This window comes from Periophthalmus magnuspinnatus, chromosome 8, assembly GCF_009829125.3.
Source record: "Periophthalmus magnuspinnatus isolate fPerMag1 chromosome 8, fPerMag1.2.pri, whole genome shotgun sequence".
Lineage (NCBI taxonomy): Eukaryota > Metazoa > Chordata > Actinopteri > Gobiiformes > Gobiidae > Periophthalmus > Periophthalmus magnuspinnatus.
The window spans coordinates 1,532,985-1,559,763 of record NC_047133.1 but is presented as its reverse complement, the minus strand read 5'-3'; the positions used below and the strand labels follow the sequence as shown (position 1 = coordinate 1,559,763).

Sequence of the window (26,779 nt, the reverse complement as noted above, 5' to 3'; positions counted from 1 at the left end):
TAAAAGTCACCACCAAAAAAAAGGTCACACACTCTAATATTTGGTTGCTCCTTTAGCTTTGATTGTTTCTATTTCACTTCTGCAACGTCACAGATTTATTTCCATCCAGTTGTTGCTTTAATGTTTCACCTGTTACATTGATGATGGTCGAGTCTGACGCTGCTCAAAGCTTCTCCAGCACAAAGATTCTCACTGGGGTTAAGGTCTGGACTCTGTGGTGGACGATCCATGTGTGAAAATGACGTCTCCTGCTCCTGATCCGCTCTGTCACAGTTTAATCCTGATGAATCGTGGCATTGTTGTCTTGGAATATGCCCAAAAATCCACTGCTGTAATAACCTGGTCATTCAGTATATTCAGGTGTCAGCTGACCTCATTCTGCTGAACCTCGACCGGACCAACTGCAGGAGGAGACGACCTGTTTGTTTAGTTAAATCCAGGAGACTTTTTTTTTTTTTTTTTTTTTTTGTCCAGGCAGTGTATGTTGACGTGTTGATTTTTTCAGATTTTTCATGATTTAGATTTTCTCATCTGTGAGGTTTATCCTTTCTTTGAAAATACAGCATTTTGTGCATTATTATTTTTATTATTATAGTTTGTTATTAGAACAAGAAAAGTAAGATGCCATTAGACATAAGGCAGTGTCCAGCAGTAATCTGACCAGAACTGAAGACTTGGACTTGGACGAGCAGCCAAACGTCTTCACTCCTACGATTTGTCCAGTGACAGATTTAAACTTCATCTTTTGCTAAAGATGCCATTAGTGTATTGAGTTGACACTTCCTTAATTCACAAAAGTTGATATGTAACTTGATCTGAGCGGCCAAAAGCCGTGATTAACTTTTGTTTTGAATCAGAATCAGATAAAACATCACAATTAAAATGACATTACAAACATGTTATTTTGTTAATAGGCCAAAATCAAAAGAAACACGTTGTAGATGAAACATTATTTATTTTCCTGTTATTTGAACACAAAGTTTAGTCTGATCAGCAGCTCACAGGTGCAGTTCATACTTTGATCTCTTCCTCATCCTCTGAAGTGCTCGATGCTGACTTCTTCCTGTGGTTACAGACAGGAGACGTGTTGCCATGGTTACAGACAGGAGACGTGTTGCCATGGTTACAGACAGGAGACATGTTGCCATGGTTACAGACAGGAGACGTGTTGCCATGGTTACAGACAGGTGACGTGTTGCCATGGTTACAGACAGGTGACATCCTCCCTCTGCTCCTGTACGTGAAGGATGCTCCTCCATAATGACGGGACAGGACGTGTGCGGCTCTTTGAAAACTCTCGGCCTCCATCCCGCACTCGGACAGGTCCACAGAGCTCCTGTGCTCCTGTGTGAAGTCTGAGCCACTGCAGCGCCCCCTGCTGTTCATGTGTCTGCTGTACATGCTTACACAAGGCTCAGGTGATAGGACCTCAGGGCTCTGGACAGGTGTCTCTGAGTCGTCGTCCTCTTCTTCGTCTTGACTCTCCCCTTCCCTCTCTGCCGGGCTCTGATTGGACGTCTGAAGGCAGCTGTGGATGTCGATCATACTGAGCACCTCGGTCATGAGGGAGGGTCCCAGGTCCAGGGTGAAGGAGGTGAGGGAGTCTGAGCGCGGCAGGGAGCCCCGACAGGACTCTCCATCTGGGCCTGGCCTGTCCATGCGGGACAGTCGAGGCAGCGTCACGAAGCCAGACTGGTAACCTGTGGACACAAACACACACAGCAGGTCACTTATGCAACAGTTTGTGTGATCAGTGTCAGTCTGATCAATATGAATGAGTTAATAGTACAGTGAGTTAAGACAGGAGGGTCCAAACTGTGACCCAGAGACTAAATTAGGCCCTCAAACCATTTTTTCTTGGGCCTCCTGCTGAATTGACCAAATGATCATAGGCAGTAGACTTTACTGCACATGTAATGATTTCTACAACCCAAACTTTAACAGACACTGCAATATGAAACAGACCGAAAATGTCTAATAAAAGACACTGGAGCCACTCGTCTAAATGACCCACTGTGTTGGCCCCTGCTCTGTGGCCCCTGATTCAAACAATGTGCTTTTATATGTGAATAAATACAGTGTTATTATTGTTTACTACATTTTATACAAAGCAATGTGGAGCACAGACATCCACGGGCTGCAAAGTGATGAAATTAACAATTCAAAACAAAATGGGCAATCGTCCTCAAAGTATCGCCTATAAACAGAAGAGTGGAAGCAGTGTGGCAGTTTCACATTTTCACCAGACGAAGGCAGTGTCGGACAACAGACGAGCTCAAACAAACACTGTTTAACTCCTAAAAGACAAGAGGAGGAATGAGGAGTGTTATACTGGACCAGAAAGACTGAGGAGAACTGAAAAAACTATGAACCAAAAGAACTGAACGAGCGCTAAATCAGGACAGAAGAGCACTGGCTTTTATGGACTGGACACAGTGATCAGCAGCATTTCAAGGAATCTTTAATATCACAACATAAATACTCTCTCATATCCCAACTACAATAATATTCCATAAAAAGCGTAGCTAGAAAAATGTCAGGATACTATGGAGTACAGTGCAGTTATTTGTTAATAATAATTGCAGCATTCCACATTATGTCATCTGGAACAAACTGCATCATGACTGAAATGTGAACAGATTGTGTTTCCTGTGAAGAGCCTGATGCAGAGGGTTAGGGGTGATGTGAGGGGGTTTCCAGCGTGCTCAGGCCTCACTGCTGTCTGCTGCGCTCTGATTGGCTGAAACATGTTCACCGATAGTTACGGAGATGTAAAGAAATGCCCACTTTTCAAACCAGCTGTGCACGTTTGTGTTTTTAGGGGTTGTCCGGGGAAACTACACGACGATTGTGAGGAATGTGGGGATAAAATCATCTTCATTCACGATCGACATTTACAGGCCAGAGCTAATTTATGAGAGAGGGACAGTGACAAGAAGAGAGCTCATGTGGTGAATCATTTACACTTTAACTCTATTAAAATGGCACATATATTTACATGAGTTCAATAAACAGATTCATCGCTCGGTAAAAGAGCACAGACAGCTCAGTTATTAGAGTTTTAACAGTTTTGAGCTATGGGAGTAGTGTAGAATTTAGAGTTTAGAGTAGAAAACAAAAGGAATGTGACTAATTTACTGTAGTGTTTTATATTTTTGCGTAATCTCAGACCCATTTGACACATTAAGGACGTGCTGACTTCACTGGTGATTCAGATCTGGTCAAATGGGCGTCGGCTACAGGTTAATCCCAGTTTTAAATCTACGCCGGCACTGCCAAAACTCTAAGGATGACGGCGCTGGTCAAGGTTAAGTCTTGACTAGTCCGGATTGGAGCGCTGGCATTTGGGTTTGGTGTAATCTACAGTGGTCCCTCGTTTATCGCGGTTCATCTTTCGCGGTCTCGCTGTGTCGTGTGTCTCCTGTACAGTACGGAATGTGTGCAGACAATTTTAAATCAATGTCGGATCGCAGTGTGACTCTGAAGTGCTGTACGTTTGCAATTTGTGAAACGTTCTGCACCGACAAAGGCGTCTACACCTGCGCCCAAAAGATTGACGAAGACGCTAATCATCGCTGAAAATGTTGGACTTCTGGACACGCTGAGGGAAGGTAGAATTTCCGCGGCTGTAGGGGGCGCCGTTATGGAATAAATTCATCTGCGGTTTGTTACATAAAGAAGGAGGAAAATAACATAAGGATGACAGAAGCAGTAAGTATGAACAAGGAGCAAAAAGGGTTGAAACTGCAACAAGATGAAAGGATGGAGTCTGCTTTAGATTTGAGGATCAGTGATGAAGGAAAAAGAACATTACGGGACATTACAGCCGCACCAGGACGAAGAGGCGCGGTCAGAGCGACTGTGAAATACACCTGAGTCACTATTAATCATTTCTGTGTCCAAACCTCGTAGGCTGATCATTAAAATGCAATTTGTTACAGTATTTCTAAAAGCTTCATTTTTATTTACTGTACAGTTTAGTATTTGGTTTTGTTCTTTAATACTGTGCTTATTTTTTTTAAATCTACGAAGGTTTGAACTTTGAGAGAGTTTAAACAAGAGAGAAATGTGAGAAAATGTTAACGCCTGTGTGAGAAAAGTGTATAAAGTGTGTGGTGAGGGGTTTTACAGCAAAAAACAAAGAGAATAATGTAAAAAATAAAGCGAAAAACGAGGGACCGCTGTAAACTCAATTACCTTTTCGTTACCTTTTAACTTGTCTTTGTCTCCAAATTTTTGAGAGAGATAAACTGGGATTAGGGGGGATTAGGGGAGATTTGGGAGACGTTGGGCACAGTTTTCGCCTAAACCTGTGCTCAAATTCACAGTATGACTAACGAACCAACCACAGCTCGTTAAAGGATAGAAATAAATGAGCCCAGATCTCACCGTAAGCACAAAGAGCATCATCTGTAGAACTAAACGAGGTGGTCAGCACGGCCCTCTGCAGACACCCGCCCCCAGAGTCCACCATGTTGAGCTGGGGCAGGGAGATGGCGTTCTTGATGATGGGCGACACATCGGGGGGCGGAGACGCGAGGTCACGTGCCCCGCCCCTCGAACACGGGCCAGAGTTCTTGCGCACGTGTTTGAATTTACGCGTGAAAAAGCCCGTCCTGGAGCTGGTGGAGTCTGGGCTGCCCGGCTCCTTCATCCCCCCTCCTCCGTAATTACTGAGGAAAGACGTGTCCCCAAAGACATCGCCCCCGCGCCCGACGTGCATGGTGTGGCGGAAGTCTCCCATGGGCGGGCCGATCATGTCCACGGACAGGTCACTCTTGAAGCGTCGTTTGGCCTGGGAGCCGGACACGAGGCCCTTTATGCCGGGGAGTTTAGCCAGGCTCATGGTTCTGTGCTCATTAAGCTCAGTCGTCGTTGTTTTTCTTTTAAATCAAGTCCCGGCTCAACTTCAGCAATCTGTAAAACAAAAGAAAACTTAATAATAATAATAAATACTTTGTCTTTTTGCTGGTTTGTTCATCTGCAACTTCTGTCGCTCAAAAGTCAAAGTCTGAACGCGAGATTATTTCCAATCTGACTGTGATCAGGCTGAGTCACGGCATTAATCGCCTCTATTTGTATTACGATTTCTTCATTATAACTTCTAAATCCAATAAATTCAACCAATGAGTGATTAGATTATGTGCAGCCTTAACAAACTGATGTGATGACACTTTAATAACTGACGTCTCCGCCCCACGGCCTTTAGTCTGAGCAGAATAACACAGGAATGTCCGCTTCATTTCAGCTGCCGGAGTTTACGTCGTGTGGGCCTGGCAGAGCGTTCACTTTTAGCTCTTTGTGGACAGAGCGAGAAAAACAACAACCACAACTGTAAATAGACGGAGGAGATCGGGATCCAACATGTCAGCTGCTGTGTGGGACGTGTGGATAGAAAATGAAACGTTTGGAGTTTGAGATGCAGTTTGTGGAGGTTTTAACGCAGCTACAGTGTTACAAAAGAGAAACAAGGACAGATTTACAGAGATTTTGCCAATATTTGAGAGTAAATTCAATGCTATAATCCAGAAAACCACAGCTGTACTGCCACTGGATTCACTGGCTTGCATCATTGAGTAAGGATAAATATGTTTTCTTTACCTGTGAGACTATCTTTGATCCAATTCACCGACAAACTTCTCTTATCGTCGACTCTTCCATCCATTGTTTTGTGCTGAACAGGTTGATCCATGTGTAACAGGGACATGCAGGACTCTCTTATTCAGAACCAGTGAGATGTACTGGAGCAGGAAAACGTCTTACATGAACAGACGACCGGAGTAAAACGTCCTAATCCAGCCGGTGTTTTGACTGCACGCTGCGGTGGAGGTAAGGCTGCTCACTGATTGGACATGAACGGGATTAGCCCATAATCTCCTGTCTTTCCTTCTCGTTCTTGAACTCTTAACACTTGCTTTCTGTCTTCCTCATCCACTTAGGGCCCGCGGTGGTGCAAGGATAGGGGGCTTCGGCGTCTGCTCGTGGTTCAGTTAAGGCCGACTGAGGAGAAAAGAGAAAGGAGAGTTAATGTCAGGGCTGGGTGAACTCACGTTTGGCAATTTAAACTGGCCATTTTGCACCGTTTTCTGACTTAAACCTTTGTCTCCACCTGAAAAACAAAGCCGGAGTTGTGTTTTTATTCACACGTTTAACACACAAACCCTGCGCATTTAAGCTGAGTTCATCTCTCAAACAGAAAACGTTCCACCTTGTGATGTCATCGTGTGGTAATAAAGAGCCACATGGAGCTTTGTTTCACTTTCACTTTTAAACTCCACAAACCTTCACTCGAATCATTTGGTTAATTTCAGCCAACAACTGCTAATCTTTACTGAACAAAAAGGTAAAGGGGCAGCTGAAAACTACCACGTAATGACATCACAAGGTGGAACGGAGCATTTTGAGGTTTGTAGATGGAGACAAACGGAACAAAACACAACTTCAGGTCTGTTTTTGATGAGGTAATAACATTAGAACATGACGTAAAGCTCACAAGAGTCAATTTTGTGTAATTTAGGCCCTTTAACGTTAGTGAAAATGTGGAAGTTTTGTATTTGTATTTGGAAGTTTACGTGTTTTTCATCATTTTTCCTCCTAACTACACTCCAGTGATGATGATTAATCACCGTACACGTCTAAACACAACAACATAATGTCACAAAACACATTTTCCTACAGTTAAAAATTCATTTTCTGTGTTTTACTGACGCCTCTCTCTGCCAGCTCAGTCCTTGTCGTTAACCTGTGTCATCAGAGCTATAATACTCCCTACAATGGGCTGGACTGTCCTAAACTGGAGCGGACGACACTCTCACAGCGTCTTGAGGTTTCATGTGTCCTGGTGCTGGTCCTGTTTTAATAATAATAAAAATAAACGTCTCCTGCGTCATGTCTCTTCTCTTCAAATCTCAGGCTACGTCCGTTTATTCTCCAACACGACGCAGAATAACTTTTACCGCAGTGTGTTTCTTTATCATTTGGATAAAAACACAGGAATAAATCTTTTTTTTTTCCCATCTTGGATAAGGCGAGGCTTCCATCCTGTGACTTTGTGGGAGCAGATGGATTAATGTCACGTCAGTCACACCGAGGTGATGGTGCCACTCTGCCATGACACAGATTAACTCCGTCTAATCTTTTCCCAGTCTGCTGCACTGTTGGGCGGCTAATGGATCAGTATTTAGGTGTTTTAATGTCCTTATTAGGCCGATATCTTATTACAAACACAGCACATTTATGAATTACACACTGTAACCAGGAAAAAAGCCTTGGCGTTGGAGTTAAACGGTGACCTGCTTTGGCAAATTATGATTGTTCCTAATGGGTCTTTATTGCGCACTGGATGATTTTAGGGGAATAAGGCATCAAAATTCTCTTGGCCACAACACTATTAGTTATAAAAACAAAAACAAAACCCACTTTCTGTTGCTGTTGCACTGAAACAACTAAAGTAAAGTGACTCTAATGGTGAGCACAGACCGAATGTACAATTAAAACCCAATTTCTGCTCCTTTTTACATTTGTCTCTTCATCCTGTCAGTCCATCATCGCTGTATTTTCCGTCCTACACGGCTCTAAATTAATTCAGAGTTACACTATGAAGAGATGCATTGTGGGAGTGGTATGCACAGGCCTGTGGTGCACTGTGGGTCAGAGTTTTCTTCCTCCGCTGTGGTTGTGGTCACTTCGCTCTGACCAGTGAAAGTTGCTCCAAAATACAACAGACGCGACGTGGCAGGACGATCTGAGCCGTGCACTGGGACATGTTTTTTTTAATGCTAAATTATTTTAAATATTACATGGAAAATAGAGAGAGGTTTGGTCAAAATGGCAGCGGACTCCTCCAGGATGAGAACATGAACAAAAGACTCTGGTTTAGTTTATTTAACGCACATAAAAGTGACTACGTTTTCACACGACCCAGTGGTTACTTAACGTTAGTGTTCATGTCTGTCTGTTTGTATTATTAATTATCGGTTTACTAAGCTGCACTGTGTAACTTTTCTTGCGGAGTGTCTGCAACCGGTTTTCTAAATGCATTCTTTAAAAAACTCGTCTTCGGAGAAAGGCTTGTGAGCTTTTGTCAATTTGATGCCAAACTTGGTACTTGGTTCATGACTCTCGAATCGCTGTTTGTCGGTGAAAAAAATTTTGCTGAATTTGTAAATTGGCTGCCAGCCTCTGAGCCGTAGCCGCTCGTTCCTGTGTTAGCTGCTTGCTAACATAGTTGACGTGCTTCGTAACAAAGTGACGGCTCATATTGAACTCTTTGAAAACCGTGACAGTTTCTTGTCATATCAGACACACAGCCTTTGATCAGACTTCAGTGAAAATATATTGTGTTGTCCGTTCTGTATTAAAGACTCAGCGCTCACTGTCCACTTTTCTTTTCTTTGATAAACTCATTTTTGCAGAATCGCTAATAAGAAAATAAGAGAGTAACACGGGAAAAAGGTTGATGTAGGTAACGTGCGCCATCTTTTGGGAAAACATTGGCATTACAGGGGAAAGGTAAATTCAACAAGGTTTACCATTATCTTTACCATTATTCGTTGGGCCGGATTAATAAACCCAACGGACCGTGTGTGGCCCCTGGGCCGTAGTTTGCCCACCCCTGGATTACACAGATATTGAGCGAATCAGTAAATACTTTGCAGAGCTGTCCAGTCTGGATTTATCAGACCTGTAGAAGACAAAAGTCAGGCTGTATTTGGAGAAGCTCATACTCAGCTCTGCATCTCAAACAGCAGCTAAACAAGCACGTCACTATTTACAGTCGTGTGTAACATCCGCCTCGTCTCCTGTCTGTTTCTTTTATCACAAGAGAAACACGTCCAGGAGAACAGTGCGAGGCAAACGAGTCTCTGTGCAGGACAATGGCTTCACTGAAAAACGTCTCGGCAAATGTTTTCAGTTTAAACTTCACACAGTCGACACAGGAGCAGCTAAAGGACCAGGGCTCGTCTACACACGTTTATTTGGTGTTTGTTTCCTGTCCTAACGGTGCAAGGAGCTGTGCAGTAAATTAACTAAACACAATTTTACGTATTCATGAATGTGGGAGGAAAAAAGTCAGTGTATTTAATGTGGAGAAGGTTTCCACAGGGGTCAGCTTCTCCACACTGACCCACTCCTGGACCAATGAGGGATCAGACGTCTCATTTATAATTTACATATTTATATTCTTTTTTTTTAATCAAGACATGTTTACTATTTTATCAGATACTATTGAAAAAAAGAGCTAATAATACAAAAACAATACAAAAATAAAGAAAAAGAACAATAAAACTCACAAAAAAATAAAAAACCCACCCCCCTGTCACTGCACGGGTCAAATGTTTTCTCAAATGCACTGATATTTTGTTTGAATTAATCTAATTTTTTCTGGCTTTAGACAGAACATGACCTCCTGTGACCTCTGTGAGTGTGAAGGAGGGTCAGCGTCTTTCCACCTGAATAAAAAAAACTAATGCAAAAGCCAAAGAATGTTTTTCGTGGCACTAAAATGTCCATGATCCTCCAAAAAAACAGAGTGTTAAAAATGTTCCTTCAACAGTTGTGCAGGCGTGACCAAAACATGTGGTCAAGACTTATTTATATTCTAAACAGAAAAACTGATGTTCTTTTAACATTAAAGTGGTTATTTCACAGACACATCAAGATAAACCAGTATAATGTGCATTCATGTTTCAGAAAATGAGCTGTGTATGAAGATAGTTTAATATTTATCTCAGTTAAAAAGAGATTTATCTGCAGCTCCTAAAAAATAAATGCTGTTCTTTGACTCACAACGCTACAGTATATTCATAAACACTTTGAGTCCTGTGAATTAAACTAAACAGAAACTCATTTTACAGTTTTAAATAATTCACTTGTAAATAAAGTGTTCAGACTCTTCTCTTTGGTCTTACCTTCAGGACGGTCCAGTGTCGGTGTAGTTCATGGGCAGGAGTGTTGCTCTGGGACTGTTGCTCTGGGCAGCCGTGTGTCCGCTCTGAACTGCCCCAAACACAAGTGACACATGGAGATGAAGAGGGAGGAAGAGGAAGAGGAGGAGGAGGAGAGGGCCGGGCTAAAGACGGGACAGGGCTGTAGTGGATTAGACATGGCTGTAGAAAAGCATGTCACAATGTTTCTGAAATGTTTCCTCTGCTCTCAGTAAAAGTTCATACAGATAAAAGATAAAAATATAAGCAGTTTTTTAAATTATTCAAATTCTTACTTTTACCATAAACCACCAAATCCACCAAAACTACTCAAACTAATACTGTACATTTTCTGCATCTTAAGAAAACAAATCACAGTTTTGACTCTTGTTTTTAAAGAAGTGCAGAGATAATGTTCTTCTTTCTTTTACTGCAGGATGTTGTTCTTGTGGGAGCTGTAGATTTAACAAACAGAGCTCAGACTGACGTTTATACTGTGGAGATACACAGAGCCCCAGTGCATGATGGGGCCACTTATAAATCTGAAAGTCCTGCCGACAGCAGCGGCTGAGAGAGAAATGAGCCTCACACTGTGTCCAACTGTAGAAAAACTAATGACATTTGACCTGTATTTATGAAAATACACACAAATGAACATGAAAAGGTTTGTTCTGGACATAAATGGTTCTGAAGATGATCTTAAAGGGATCAGGATGATGATCTTAAAGGGATCAGGATGATGATCTTAAAGGGATCAGGACGTCTGTGTCTGCAGATCCATCCACTAAAGACACAAATAAGAGACACAAATCAAATCATTCTTATGGAGCCCAGATGTGGAGAACGTCCTTCAGGAAGTGCAGCTGATTTAATGACGGCAGAGTGAGGTTTGGAGTAAGACACAGGAGTGCCCCCCTCTGTACTTCTGTCTCTGTCCTGGGACGGGACATTGGCCTGCAGACAGTAAACCTTTGTAATGTTAAACAACACTTGGTTTAGTAAATACAGAGACAGCGTTTAATCCACAGGACGTCATTGGACAGAAACATTTAGAAGCACAGGATCCTCCAGCAGCTCTGGACATGAAGGACCCAGATGACTGACCTTTAATCAGGACGTCCTGGACATTAGGACCGTCTTCTTCAGAGGGGACGGGTCTTTACTGTAAAACCTAGAGGCACAGAGAGAACATGCAACACACACAAAGGCTCCAGGACCTTTGTGCTGTGAGACTAAAGCAATAACACAGTGGTTTATGTTTCATATCTCAACAATGAATGTAATTACATTAAAATGATAAATATCATATAAAATTAAGAAATGGCTACGGAGAAGCACAGCGCGGAAATGATTTTATTAAAGCATCATTATAACAAGCTTGACTAAGTTGATTTAGCAAAATACATAATCCACCCCTCCATCCACTAAGACCTTTTAATGTTAGAAGAAAATACTAAAAATACTAATAATACTAATAATACTAATACTACTACTACTACTACTAGTAATACTACTACTACTACTACAACTACTACTACTACTACTACTACTACTACTACTACTACTACTAATAATAATAATAATAATAATAATAATAATAATAATAATAATAAATGCATGAATATTACAATCCAGGTATTGGACAGAGAGTCCAGCAGCAGCTCCAGACACTGGACAATAAACCTGATGATCTCTGGTCCTGGGGCAGAGGCTCAAACTGTGATCTGTGAATGTGCCCTGGACTCATGGAGGAAGAGTGTGCAGAGTGAAGATGAAGAGGCTCTTTACAGAACCCTTTTATTTTACACAACACTTTATTTTACTTTTATGTGAGACAGTCCAGCTTCAGTAAAGAGTTTTACTGGATATGAAAATACAATACAACACAAAACACACGTGAGCGTCTGTGAGCGATGGATAAATGCAGATAAGTTAAATATTCACGTTTCTTTTCAAATCTTGTAACAAAAATCCAGTCCTTTTTTTTTCAGAAACACAGTTATACAGCGACATGCTGCTGTTTACCTGAAGAAAAATAGAATATATAACTTTACATTTGGGTCAAGAAGATCAAATCCACCATCAGACAAACAACACACCAATCACCTTATTTTTTAATATTTAGTCACAAATTTGCTTATGTCTGCAGCTCACGTGTGACAAAATCTAGTTTCTAATATTTCTTGCATGCATCTTAAAACCACTTTCACTTCAAATTCATTTCCACATCTGCCTCACACCTTTAGAAACATTTATATTTCCCTTGATTATTGTCTTCAAAGTGCAGTCACTATGATCAGTCTTAATAGTGTGTGTTATTTTTATCTTTTTACAGACCACATAAGCCACAATATCTCACAACTATTTCTCATTTTGTCCATGTTTGTCCCTGTAAAAGTTTCTGTCTTATTTGCTTGAACAAGAAATCCATCCCTGACCTCGCTGTTGTTTATGTTGTTTTGCTTTTATTCACATCACACAGGAAATTGCGCAGCTTTATCCTTATTAACGAGACGCTCTTCTACAGTATTGAGTTTTATGAGGCTGATGAGCACGAAACTCAACTTTTTATACCGCGAGGATTCTCTTTGTTTTGCTTTGTTTTTCCAGAAAAGTTCAGAAAAGAGTCTTTCTTCTGGTTCACAAAGAGCCGATTCTGTGCCGTTGTCAGGGTTGAGTCATGGACGGAGCCGCTGGGGGTCAGACGCAGCGTTTATGTGCCAGAAACGGGCCGAGTGGTACAAATGCAGTCATGAAAGAAAGACCCGGGAGCTATTCACCGATTTGAGAGCTGTTACCGAATGTCTCTACGCTCTCTCTCCCCCATTTCACCCTCCAGTCGTCTTAAAAAAGCAGTGTGGGCGTGTTCTTGCAGCACATTTATAAGTGATCAAGGTTGGGCTAATATAAAATGTTAAAATACTATTAAAAGTACCAGCTCGCCTCATAATAACGTGCTTTTTTTAGTAAGTAAGTAAGTAAACTTTATTTATATAGCACCTTTCACAGATAAAATTACAAAGTGCTTTACAGAGTGCAAATAAAAATAGATAAAAATAGATAAACAACAATAATAAATGTTCAACAGATAAAATAAGACAAAGAGTAGTAAAGTAACTAAAAGCTTGTCTGAATAACAGTGTCTTCAGCTGCTTTTTAAAGGAGTCAACAGAGTCAGCCACACGAGGAGACGAGGGCAGGGCCTTCCACAGTTTAGGGGCCACTGCTCGAAAGGACAGGTCTCCTCCAGTTTTAAACCGGGTCTTAGGGACCTTCAAAAGATTTTGGCCCGAAGACCGGAGGGAGGGGCCAGAGGTGAAAGGAACCAGCATTTCCGAGATATATTCAGGGGCCTGTCCATTAAAAGCTCTAAAAGTCAAGACTAAAATTTTAAAATCAATTCTAAATTTGACAGGTAACCGGTGTAAAGAGGATAAAACCGGAGTGATTTATATATTTTTATGATTTTTCTCTGGCTCTGCTTGGTCCAACATGGATTTATTGTCAGAAATCATCAGCTACAGTTCAGCTCTGATTGTGTTTTGGTAAAGAGGACGTCTGGGAGTGTAAGTGTTGCGTGAGGTCCAGCAGAGTGCGTGTGTGCGTCACATTCCTGCATGCACAAACCACGGGCTCCGGGTGCACTGTCAATGCCCCCTCTGTGTCGCCGTCACCTCAGAGACTACTGGAATGCTCATTCTTTCCCTGCAGACTCCCTGATCCCGGGACGCTCTGCTGCTGGGCGGACACACACTCTGAAAGAGGCGCAGAAACAGACACAAGTGTGTGATTAAACTGGGGCTAACCTGGAATTAAACCTGGATTTAGTCAGGACCAGAACAGGACCAAACAAACTCTACAACAGGACCAAAAATCTAGAATGATACTCTCAAGTTTAGAAGTGGATCCAAAGCAAAGACTGAATCATGATGAGTGTGAAAAAGCCAAGTGAAGGATAAAATGATAACACAATACACACAATTTCACCTTCCAACAACCAGAGCCAAGCAAAGAGCTGTACAACATTAAAAACAAGATAAAAAACAATAAACATCCTACAAATAGGTCGAATATGATGCTTATTTAGTAGCATAAATGTCACCATAATATAATATAAATACATTAGCTCAAAGTTCTTAGTGGAGTCTTCATTTCCTCTTCTTCTTTGCTGTTATCATTTGTTATCACTGTTGTTCTGATGTTGTTGTTGTTGTATACATCTACCTCTTAGTATTTTATTTTATTTCACTTTTAAGCATATCTTTTTAAACTTTATCCATGCCCTTCTTTGTACTTATTCAGTGTTTTATGTTGCACTTTATCACCGAAGAAACATCCTAGTTTGTGCGTTCACTGACAATGGCAATAAACGTCTTCTGATTGTGATTCTGATTTATTAACAGGCCTAATCTCTGTTATCTTGAAGCAGCCTCATATTTCAGACGAACACAATCAACACGACACAACAGGTCTACTCTTGTGTAATGTTTTTTATGATTTAGGTTATAGAGCTGGACTTGAGCTGCTTCACTCTCAGGGAAAAGATACACAGAAATAAGACAAAAATAAGGCCACACACTGTAATATTTGGTTGGATTTCACTTCTGCATCTTCACAGATTTATTTCCATCCAGTTGTTGCATTAATGTTTCACCTGTTTCATTGATGCTGGTCGAGTCTGACGCTGCTCAAAGCTTCTCCAGCACAAAGATTCTCACTGGGGTTAAGGTCTGGACTCTGTGGTGGACGATCCATGTGTGAAAATGACGTCTCCTGCTCCTGATCCACTCTGTCACAGTTTAATCCTGATGAATCGTGGCATTGTCGTCTTGGAATATGCCCAAAAATCCACTGATGGAATAACCTGGTCATTCAGTATATTCAGGTGTCAGCTGACCTCATTCTGCTGAACCTCGACCGGACCGACTGCAGGAGGAGACGACCTGTTTGTTTAGTTAAATTCAATGTTCACTTCCTGTTATAAATGAAAACATACCTTGAGATTATAGCTCCAAACAACAGTGTCTACATCAGTGTGTCACATCCTTGTTGTGTTTGACTCAGGTTTGCGTCTGTGACTCACACACAACACACACACACACACACACCTCAAACTGCTCTTTCACTGTGGATACTTGCACCTGTAGAGAATGAGTCACAACTTAGACGTTTTAAGATACTTTGTGCATAATTATAAAGCAGGAATAAGCAGGTCTAAGTCAACAGTTTATGTCGTAGCGCCCCCTAGCGTTAGAAAAGAAGTACAAACCAACCTGATGCACATTTCTGCAGCGTTTTAATAAAGTTCAAGCACAGAACGAGACCCACACATGCCCGCAGCTTTCCTCGCGAGCAGCAGAGAGTCTGAGCTGATTGGTGGATGAGGTGCGCGTGCTCTAAGCCCCGCCCCCTTACGTCAGGTGCGGCCGCAGACGCACGCTCTGACCTCACGGCGCAGTTTCGCCCCGGACTGAGCTCTGTGAAGTTTAGTGGGACACAGTGGAGACCTGGAACAGCATGAACACCCCCTCTGAGCTGGAATAGAGACAAAGATGAGCGGTGAGTGGCTTTTTTTCCTCTATAAACTCTTAAGTGTTGAAGCAGAGTTTGTTTTGGCCTCTCAGATCAGAAAAACATCCTGGTGACCTGCCAAATGGAGAATGCAGGGTTTGTCTGTCACTGACCGAGGTGAAAGTTGTTTATGTGGCTCTTTATCTCTGCCTAAACACCAGACTGTGTGTCTTTTTACTCTTATTACTTCAAGTTTAATGTACTAATGTGATTATAAATGTAATAATAGATTAATGACACAGATTCCTGAGCTCCACTGACTTGTCCCAGCCTGTTTACCCCCATCCACCTGATCAGCTGCATGGGACAGCCCCTGCACCAGCCCCTGCACCAACCTCCAGCACAACTCACCGTACAATTCAAGATTATTTATAAAAACAATCCAAACTTAAGTAACATATTTCCGTCCTTGTTATTTCCGAATGCCGTGTGTTTGTGTGAATCACTGCACAAAGTTTTCACATAATAAAATCCATAAGCTCTGGCTCAGTAAAGTGTAGTATGTTCTAACATTTCTGAGAGCTTTGTCAGTGATAATCCTCTTTCTCTAAACCCAGTGGGGAAATCACCCGAGCGTTTCACTGGGGTCCCGTTCGCCCCTGTTTTTTGGAGCACCTCATGACTCACTCTATTATTTTCATTCCACGGCTGTGAGACACTGACCTGCAGGTTCAGACTGTCCCCTCGGGTGTTTAAATCACACTTTACACCCACGCACAGTCACATATATGATTATTTTTATTGTATTTTATTCTTTATATCTGCTGGTGCCCATTATTGGAATAATCTGGATAAGACGTGTGATAAATGTGATTATGATCGCCACATTTACACACTTCTATTTGTGTTACGGCAAGTCTCAATCTAAACAAGATGCAAGATGAATTTACTGGAATTATACAGAGGAAATGGCTTTGTTTCTTTATTATTACAAGTCAGAACAATAGGAAATTCTTCAGATATTAAAAGAAGTTAAGTTCCTCATATTGATTGTATTTAAATTGCATTTTCCATTCCTTTGCTCAGCTTTTTGTTTAATAGTTTGTAATTTAGTTAAATGTCCTCCACTCAGTTTGTAAACATAAGAACCAACTCAAGGAGGGTAACACGAGGATCTGTGAGAAGTGTCTTCAGTCAGAGTGCAAAAAACTGATTCATAACGCATCAAACTTGTCTGCATTAACAAGACTAATGACTTCCTCCTGACGAAACACACTCACACTTGTGTTTTCTCTTGAGTGGGATGTTGTGGAGTAGCTGTCGTCTCGTATGATGTCTGTGTTTTGCTCGTCTTTTCTGAACACTTTATACTTTATTACTGTATAATATTTTTGCTCTTGTTTTTAGGGAGACAGGTTTGCCATCTGTCCAGGGACAACAGATGAAAAATAATTAATGCACACTGTCCCTGTCAAATAAACCAATAAATAAATCAATAGACTTGCTTCTGTATAACATATGTATTTTTCAATTTAAGTAAATCAGTTTGAATTATTGCCGTCCACAGGTTTTTCATATTAATATATCAGTACAGTGAATATTCGTGCCGGTCTGATACATTGTCTGGTCCATATTAGAGCGTTTGGAGAAATATCGACCATAATTTATCCGATATGTTAAACTTCTCTAGAAAATACAACCATTTAACAGAATTTACAGAGAAATGAACGGTGTGACGTGTGCCGCAGCGTTAGTATTTATCAGCCGAGTAGTTTGACTGTGTGATTAAATGTGTATGTGATTCTTGGGGAGAATAAATTAAGAAAATGTGTGTAGCTCACAAGACAGAATGAGTTAAAAAAATATATCTAATTGCGCTTTTTCTTTCAAGTCTTGCAACTGCGTTTTATGTTTCAACATTAAGATTCTATTCAAAGCTCATATTTTAAATGCGTCCAGCAGAAAATCCCTCAAAGACTGAAATATGAACTCACAAATCAGTTTTATCTTGCTCTGGTAAACACGGACTTTGTCTTTTATCACGTTTGTCTTCCCCAGGTGTGACGGACTGGGCAGAGGACGCAGACAGCGCTGCGCAGGACGAGGTGCGCTCTCCGCCCTGGACAGAGGAGCGCTGTGAGGAGCTGTGGGACCGGGTGGAGGGCGTACGACACAAACTCACCCGCATCCTCCATCCGGCCAAACTCACTCCATATCTGCGCCAGTGCAAAGTCATCGACGAGGAAGATGAAGACGAGGTGCTCAACTCCACACAGTACCCCCTGCGCATCAGTAAGGCAGGTGAGACGCCTCGGAGTCCAAGCGAAACACCGAGAGTCTTTGGGAGGAGGGAGACAAGTTTGTGAGCGATGGAATGAAAACAGGTGGTACAGATAAATGATGAAAGATGAAAAGGTGTAGGACCAACGCTGGAGTGAGGAATGACACTGGACAAACGCCTGAGAAGTGCTAGAATCTTCTTCACTTTTCATGTTATGGCTAAACCTTCAAACACAATTATTTTCTAACGTTGTATTTGTGAAAGAAGAGATTCCAGACCAGGTAGAGCCGGGGTGCCCAAACTCTTTGCACCAAGAGCCATATCTTGAAAAATATTCGACACCGAGGGCCAGTGGTCAATACAATGGATAATTCAGACGGGTGTATTTAACATAGTTTTGACTTCACACTTTAAATAAGGCTTGAAATGTTAATATTAGGTCTGTATGACAATGTGATGTGATGTGATTTAGGTTATTTTCGAAGGATTACTCAAATTTGCTATAAAAAAGTACTGATTATGATTCAACTGAAGACCTAAGGGCCAATAAAAATTGATCTGAGGGCCGCATTTGGCACCCGGGCCGTAGTTTGGACACCCCTGAGGTAGAGATTTGAAAGAAGTTTATCTCATGAGATGAATGAAGGTGCAAACAGTGTGACTTAAATGAAACTACGAGATCATAAATGGATATAGTGTTTGTTGTTTACATGACGGTTGGATCTGTCACTCAAAAGCTGCTTACAGTCACTAAAAAGGTGAAAATGAAGAGCCGTATCATGTGACTGAAGCAGCAGGTTCCAGTGTAGACCAAGTGCCAACAGTCACTCTCACCTTTTTGTTGGAACTCAAACACCTAAACGGGACCATGAATACTTATATTGCTCTCAGGCTCCTCCATTTTGCATTTTTTCTTGAGTTTTCAGACAATGTAATCAATACCTTTGTTCAGAAATTATTATTAATCGGTTCTTTTTGCAGGTTGTTTTTTACAGGCAATACATTTGATAAGTTTGTCCATACATTTTGCACCTCTACAATGTGCTTTAAAATCCCGTCTAAAAGCTCAGCCCCATGTGGTTGACCCAGTGACCCACAAAAATAAGTATGTGTCACATTCTTACTGAGAAACACATTCACCTCGATGTTTAAGACGCACAGAATTCAACTCAAGGTTTAAAGAGTAAAGTAATAAAACAAAAACTCACGCTTTCAAACATGGCTGGCTCATCTCACAGGACGTCTGCTGGACATCCTGCGAGGTCAAGGTCAAAGAGGTCTGCAGGCTTTTATGGAGTCGCTGGAGTTTTATCACCCGGAGCAGTACACACAGCTGACAGGGGAGAAGCCCATGCAGCGCTGCTCTCTCATTCTGGGTGAGTGTTAGAGTCTTTAAACCCTTAGACTTAAAAAAAAAAAAAAGCACGACTGGCGATGACGATGTTAATGTCTTTGCAGATGAGGAGGGTCCTGAGGGGCTGACGCAGTTTTTGCTTTTGGAAGTGAAAAAGTTGCGTGAACAGCTCAAAAACAGTCGTCTGTGCGAGCGTCGTCTGTCCCAGCGCTGTCGTATGGCCGAGGAGGAGCGGAGTCGCGCCGAGAGGAAGGCCCACGAGCTACGCCACGACAGACTGCAGCTCGAGAGGTCTCGTCTGGGTTATTTTCATATTTATTTCTATAGATTATTCTGATTTCAATTGTATGTAAAAGGTTTGATCCAGTCACAATTACAAGAAAATGATGTTTACAGTGAGGGTTTGGCACAGGAAATGATTCTAATCTGTATTTGACCTCCAGGACCATGTGGACCGTTATCAATATCAATATGTACTAAGGGTTTAGAATGAGATTTAAATGAAAATACAACACAAAGATTTTTATCCACTGGCTGAGTGTGTGGAAGGTTATGTGCCCAGGTCCTTTGATATTCTAAAGTGGACTAGATGTGACAAAGGCCTTGTCACTTGGTCTGATGGTCTGATGGTCTGTTGGTCTGATGGTCTGATGGTCTGATGGTCTGTTGGTCTGTTGGTCTGACGGTCTGTTGGTCTGATGGTCTGTTGGTCTGATGGTCTGATGGTCTGATGGTCTGATGGTCTGTTGGTCTGTTGGTCTGTTGGTCTGTTGGTGTGTTGGTCTGTTGGTCTGATGGTCTGTTGGTGTGTTGGTCTTTAGGTTGCGTCAGGACTGGGAGTCGGCGAGCCGGGAGCTGGGGAAACTGAAGGACAGACTTTTGGAGCAGGCTGTGAAGTATTCCAGAGCATTAGAGGACCAAGGAAAAGCCACTCATCGAGAGAGAGAGCTGCTCAGGCAGGTTTGTAAACTAAGAAAGTCTATTATACAAACCCAAAAATACCTGATCCCCAGAGGCTACAGGAGCAGGACATGTCTTTTTGTTAATGACAGTATTTGTCTCAGCAGCTTCTTGTTTGTTCTTGTCTCTGTCTGGATGCCTGTCTCTGATTTGGACAAAACAAACCAAACTCCTCATGAGTGAGGTGTCAAAACTGAATTGTCAACGTCTTATCTTAAAAACATAGATACTATCAGTTTGTTTTTATGCAGTGCCCGTCGTGTCACAGCATGCCAACCACAGAGCTCCAAATACCTCCGGCTCTTTTGAGCACGCCTTTGTGGCATTATGGGAAAATAGGTTTGTATGTAGGTGTCTTTAATTAGTCTTAGAAAAACGACTTTCTTCCTGTTATTTACCATCATCACAATCGTGTAATTGGAGTGATCTTCTTCTGTAACCTGTTATTTTGTGTGTTTCTTTTACTAAACAGCAAGGGAAAAGGGAAACAGTTCATAGTTCTTGTCTCTGCAGGTGGAAGAGCTGAAGTCAAGACTGAATGAAGCAGATAAATTGTCAACGGAGGCCGATCCTGTGACTTTATCGTCCAAAAACAGTTTGATGATCAGTAGTTCACAGCCGCCTCCACCTGCTCTGCCAGAGAAACCTCTGAAATGTGTCAAACCAGACGCCACAGTCAACGGGACCCGGGATTCAGGGGTAATCGTACGTATACCACATTTCTCTTATGTTTAGACTTTAAAGAACTTACTAGACTTCATCAAGCCTCAAGGCAATGTTTTGTGACTAGACGTGATCATAATGAATCATCAATAATAAAGTATCACATTTTGCAAAAACTCCTTTCCTGAAGATACACCTGGAAACTAGTTCCTGTGTGATAAAGACATAACAGACATAAGCGTTAGCATTAATCCAGTGCATTTGTGATTCCTCAGGCTCTGATGGACATCCTGCAGCAGGACCGCAGAGAGGCAGCAGAGGAGAGACAGGAGCTGTGTGACATGATCACTGCTCTACAGGAGGAGGCGCAGAGGTGTGAGGAGCAGATGGGCCGGGTCAGTACATGCATGCTCTATAATACTCTGTTCAGTTCAAACGCTGACAGTAACCTCCGTCTGCAGCTGGAGGCGCAGTGTGCACAGCTCCAACTGAAGGTCAGCACTCTGCAGCTGGACTGGGAGACGGAGCAGAAGAGGAGTGTGTCCTACTTCAACCAGATCATGGAGCTGGAGAAGGAGAGGGACCAGGTCAGACTTATGGAGTCATATCTACACCAGCTCCAATATGACATCAACATTTAGATGTTTAGATGCACAACAACATACGGCAGCATGGGGTTTAACTAAGATCACAGGTTAAAGTCGGAATGATTATTATCCTATAAATGATTATTATTATTCCTATAAAATTATATCATGATTAAACGTTACTTTCCAGATGACTAAAGTCAAATGAATATTCCACAGGCCCTAAGAAGCAGGGACAGTTTGCAGCTGGAGTACACAGAGTGTCTCCTGGATAAGAACCGTCTGAGGAAGAGAATCGCGGAGCTGCAGGCCAGTATGGAGCAGCAGCAGAGGGAGCTGGAGCGAGAGCGAGAGCAGATGGACCAGAGCACGTCCTGTCTGCACTGTGTAAGTTTCAGCTTCTTCTACTGAAGCAGCAGAGTTTGTGTCTCCTCATCTGTTTCCTCTCCCAGTCTCATTTGTCTCTGTGGAGTGAGGACCAGTGCTACGGCCCCTGCTGCTCCCTGGACCTGAGCCCCCAGCACAACAACAACAACAACCTGCTGCTGCCAAAGGTCAGGACACCAACCTGCAATCAGACTCAAGGCCTTTGTCTGTGGCCATCAGTCACATCAACTTATTTTAATTCAATACTAATATTTTGTATTTGTCTCAGACACACCCAAAAAGAAGAACAAAGGAAAACTCCACAGGTAAGAAATTAATGAAAATAAAACAGGACTGACCACAGAAAAGGCCCGTTCCTCTGGAGCTGGTCCTGGGGTTTTAAATGTGGATGAGGATCTAGATGTTCTGTGGTTTAAGGACATTCAAAGCTTTAACCGTCTTAATAAAATAACATCTGCTTCTTGACAGATTCTCATTCCACCTCTGAGGAAAACCTCTTGATTTCTGTGAGTCACCTGTTTTTATTTTACATTAAATATCAAAGTTTAATGTCCTTCACTACAGCAAACGCCGGTTTATTTAAACTTTACTTTTGGACATACAGCTGCACTTTCACTAAGGACTCCAGATGGCAGTCGTTCGTTATACACCCCCGTATTAATCAAAAGGTCAAGGCCCCTGGTGTGTGCCCCTTTTGACCGCGGTTATGTCTCATAACTTGAGAAGTGAAACAGTGGTATATAAGCTACCAAACTAAAGCATGTGTAAAATATAAAACAATAAATATGAACAATAAACAGAAGAGGCAGAAAGGCACCTGTGGGCAGCACGTGTCAGACACGGCCGGGATACCACACGTTGTTGATCAGAGGCTAAGCAAACACAAATATATGATCATTTTCTATTTGCTTTTCAGGCGGAAAACAGTGAAAAGGAGATAAATCGCCTCTCAACGTTCCCTTTCCCTCCTTGTTTAGACTCCATCAACAGACGGTTCAACGCAGAGTGAGTTGAGACGTTTGCTGCACATGCTCTCAGCGTGTCGTCATGTTCTCATTTACAGATTGACACACATTATCATTTCTCTGTAGGTTTGACTTGGATTCTTGGGGCAGTGACGAGAATGAAAACATCGCTGGTACGTTGCTTTCTGCAGTTGATGAGTTGATGGACTAACATCTGTATGAGCTTGTTGTCCTTTTTCTTTGCAGGTGAACAAAGTGAACTGTGTTTGTGGGACTCGTTGACCTCGTTACAGTCTCAGCCCTGTCCCTCTGATCTGACCAAATCTCACAAACCCACTGACCAAAATACGTCAAGGTAAAATTTATACAAATGCAAATCTTTTTGGTTTTTTTTCGATGATCACTAGGATACAACATGTTTTTTACAGTATATCCTCGCTCACTCCACCTTCCAGCCCGTCGACCTCTCCCGAACACAGAAAAGCCAGTCTCGCCGATGACATCACAATAGTGGGAGGAAACCGCACCGGGATCTTTGTGAGCCACGTGAAGCCCGGGTCTGCGGCCGAAAACTGTGGACTGACACCGGGCTGTGAGCTGCTGGAGGTGTGTGTCACAGATACATCACGCAGTAAAACAGGACGTGATTTCAAATACTGTGTCGTTTATTTCAGGTTTAGACATGGATTAGTTTGTTTTTATACCTGGTTCTGTCTTTCAGTTCAATTCATCTTTATTCAAGGACAAAACAGTAAACCTGAATCAGAATCAAAAGACTTTTATTTATTGTCAGTGACACAGTTCACAAACTAGGAACTTTCTTCAGTGATAAAGTGCAACATAAAACACTGAATAATGATAATATATATAAAAAGTGGAGATGTAGCTGTTATAAATACAAATAAGGGCATGTATAAAGTTAAAACAGATATGCTTAAAAATAAAATAGTTATAGAGGTAGATATATACAACAACATCAGAACAACAGGCAAACGTGACTTTATTAAGGTGACTGATGTTATAAAGTGTCCAGTTTAGTGCAGATATTATAAAGTAATATCTGTTCTTATGACGAGAGGTTTACGTTTTAAAAAGACGACCGCCCCAGTGTCTCACATCTTGGACTGAATCTTATGTTTGTGAGTGACAGTATTTCATTTTCCGACTTATTCAGCTGCAAATTAAACTGTATATTAAAGTTCAGTCGTGCACAAACATCTCAGTCGCACTCGTCCATTGCAGCCTCCTCAGTGACACCCGTAAAGTGTTATTATAATCTACCTGCAGCCTCTGGAAACCGACTCTTTTATAATGAATCCAGAGGTGTACAGTGTGTAGTGGTGACGATATGATTTAAACATCGACTTTACATCATCAGAACATGAAACAAACTTGAACATAAGAGGATGAGCTTGAGCCACAACATCCTGCACTGTCTTTGTTTTTGTCTTTTTTTGTTCAGTGCTAATTTAAATCTAATGTGGTTCTTACAGTGACCCATAAATATAAAATCCTGACCTCTGTGACCTCAGTAGTGTTTACTTTAGATGTCGTTCAAGCGCAGTTATATTGTGAGTAGAATTGGGTTAAATATAGAAGCACATATGTTGCAGCTGGAGCGTGTGCTGTTTGGCGAGGGCAGTGTGCAGCTGACCCAGTGCACTGCAGAGGTAGCACACTTTTCTCTTCAGTGGTGGACAGAACCTTCTTCACTTAAACATCGGAGCAACGCGGAGGGTGAGTGTGAGGATGTTTCAGTGGTGGAGGTTTGTTTGCTGGTTGATGTTGTATTGAGCTTCTAACTATCCTCATCTCCTCCTCAGCCTATGCCCAACTCTGCTCCCAGATCAAATCTTCTTCTTTCATGGGGGCAGACTCATTCTATGTTCGTGTGAATCTCACTATGGAGCCGCGCGGGGATCCTCCGTCACTGGGAGTGTCTTGTGATGACATCATACACGTCACAGACACCAGACTGAACGGCAAGTATCACTGGCGCTGTTGGCGAGTCGACCCAAACACCGCCAAGCCCCTGCAGGCAGGGACCATGCCAAACTACAACAGGTACACAGCGTGATTTTATTCAATGTGGAACATTTTTGGAGCAGATTATATTTTTGTTATCACTTTTTTAAAGGGCTCAACAGTTGCTACTTGTGAGGTTAAGAAAACTGGCACTTGAACAAAAAGACTTCAAGGCGAAAATGGTAAACAGGATTTTTTCAGCAATTCATGGGTTTCACTTTCCTGTTGGTGCCATTTTGAGGACTTTTGACCATTCAAATATTGAATATTGTTCTGTTTTGAACAGTTAATTGTCCTTGTTTTGCATTAATCCAAAACCCATGGATGTGAAACAGTTAAGAATAAAGGGAAAATATACATTATAATGTTTTCTTATACCTCAATAGTTCTCGAAGAAATCAGCAGGACGTGTGCGCCTCGTTAAAGCTGTGGATCCGAGCTTTCGTGGCATTGACTCTGGTCAACAGGTTTTCTACACTCTCAGTAAACGTAAGACAGAAATATCTGCATTAAGCCTTTTGTTTTTGTGCTTTTGATCGCGTTTGTTCATGTTTTGTTTTGATCGTGTTTGTTCATGTTTTGTTTTGTTTGTTGTCGCTCAAAGGTCATGAGGAGCATCTGATTCCATACAGTTTAGTGAAGCCGCTGCAGGTTCAAACTAAAAGACCAGTGATTTTCTCTCCGTCTCTTCTGTCTCGGGGGCTTATCGAGAGACTGATGCAGCCTGCAGACTCCAGTCTGAACTTCAGCACCTGCCCCACAGGTAAATGATCAAACACGATACATTATAGATATAACAAATTAACAAAAAACTAACCTGATCTTTCTTAATTGACAGAACATATCCCCGTTTCAGAACGAGGAGACAGACAGGTGTTCTTGTTAGATTCGTACGCTCCAGAGCAGGCTCTGGGTGTGAGAGTGCAGTCTATACAGGACATAATCAGCCAGGTACAGTACATGTTTGAGTAAACCCCATGTCTCTAGTCTTATACTTATGTTCTCATGTTTCAGTTTGTGTATTTGTTTGTGTATTTGTTGTAGGGTAAACACTGTTTGTTGGAGCTGGGGCTGTCCAGTGTTGAAGGCCTGTTGAGAACGGGAATATACCCTATTGTCATCCACATTTGCCCAAAGAGCAAAAAACACAAAAAACTAAGGCAGGTGTTGCAATGTGATTTTGCTGATTCTTGCTGATTCTTCTGATTGATTCTGTTGTGTCGTTATGTTACATGTTTATAAGGGTTTTTGGTTTTTTTTCCTAAAGAAAGTTTTTTCCTCGATGTGTGGAGGACGGAGCAATGGAGGAGGTGTGTCATGCTGAAGAGCTGCAGTTAGAGACGCTGCCTCTGCTTTATCACACTCTGGAGCCAAACACTTGGAGCTGCACAGAGGAGCTGCTGTCGTCGTTACGTAACGCCATCCACAGCCAACAGAGTGCAGTAGCCTGGGTCGAACTGGACCGGCTGCAATAATGCACCAGACATGGATCTATACGACATACCATGTTAAATAATACATAGTTATTATTATTACTCCAACCACAGCACCACAGTGACAGAATGTCAGACCTGTGAACATTTAGTGAAAGTAAACTGTGATGATATTAATACTTTTGCACTGTGTTTATATTTACATAGTGAGTGTATTTTCCAGGGAGCTCAGGCACAATCAAAGACTCTGTACCTGTAAAATAATCAGGAGAACATGACATTTTAAATTATTTCTTTGGTTTGTGTCAGTATTTGTGTTTAAAGAAACATAATTATTGACTTTTAATAAAAACTTTTCAATAAAGTTGAAGCGTAAACATCAGATTGAGTCTGACAGTCCCGTGTGTGACAGCGCCCCCTGGTGCAGAGTGCGCGCTCTGCACCTCCCTCTGTGATAAACAGCGCCCCCTGGTGCAGAGTGCGCGCTCTGCACCTCCCTCTGTGATAAACAGCGCCCCCTGGTGCAGAGTGCGCGCTCTGCACCTCCCTCTGTGATAAACAGCGCCCCCTGGTGCAGAGTGCGCGCTCTGCACCTCCCTCTGTGATAAACAGCGCCCCCTGGTGCAGAGTGCGCGCTCTGCACCTCCCTCTTTTATAAACAGCGCCCCCTGGTGCAGAGTGCGCGCT

The 26,779-nt window shown here is 42.1% G+C and overlaps 2 protein-coding genes across 4 annotated transcripts; one reads left to right on the top strand and one right to left on the bottom strand.

Moving 5' to 3' along the window:
* Positions 1-937: 937 nt before the first annotated feature.
* On the bottom strand, positions 938-10,006 carry cdc42ep1b (CDC42 effector protein (Rho GTPase binding) 1b). Its single transcript, XM_033970810.2, has 4 exons — positions 9,912-10,006; positions 5,602-6,000; positions 4,390-4,917; positions 938-1,700 (listed from the first exon to the last, which is right to left on the bottom strand). The coding sequence occupies exons 3-4, from the start codon at positions 4,844-4,846 to the stop codon at positions 1,012-1,014; spliced, it is 1,146 nt and encodes a 381-aa protein (XP_033826701.1). The 5' UTR covers positions 4,847-4,917; positions 5,602-6,000; positions 9,912-10,006; the 3' UTR covers positions 938-1,011.
* A 5,376-nt stretch (positions 10,007-15,382) lies between these two features.
* Positions 15,383-26,473, top strand: zmp:0000000896 (caspase recruitment domain-containing protein 11). Of its 3 annotated transcripts, none has more exons than XM_055223470.1 (24): positions 15,383-15,485; positions 17,496-17,738; positions 18,957-19,094; positions 19,177-19,363; positions 19,894-20,032; positions 20,546-20,737; positions 20,971-21,090; positions 21,157-21,282; positions 21,502-21,669; positions 21,735-21,836; positions 21,938-21,974; positions 22,138-22,175; positions 22,586-22,674; positions 22,761-22,807; positions 22,881-22,989; positions 23,063-23,240; positions 24,248-24,371; positions 24,458-24,698; positions 24,772-24,841; positions 25,046-25,148; positions 25,264-25,422; positions 25,498-25,610; positions 25,704-25,823; positions 25,931-26,473. In XM_055223470.1, the coding sequence occupies exons 1-24, from the start codon at positions 15,479-15,481 to the stop codon at positions 26,132-26,134; spliced, it is 3,054 nt and encodes a 1,017-aa protein (XP_055079445.1). In that variant the 5' UTR covers positions 15,383-15,478; the 3' UTR covers positions 26,135-26,473. The 3 variants fall into 3 exon arrangements, with proteins under 3 accessions (XP_055079445.1, XP_055079446.1, XP_055079444.1); XM_055223471.1 differs by having other exon boundaries at positions 15,400-15,485; positions 23,090-23,240; positions 25,931-26,322; XM_055223469.1 differs by having other exon boundaries at positions 15,400-15,485; positions 25,704-25,819; positions 25,927-26,322.
* The last annotated feature ends 306 nt before the right edge of the window (positions 26,474-26,779 follow it).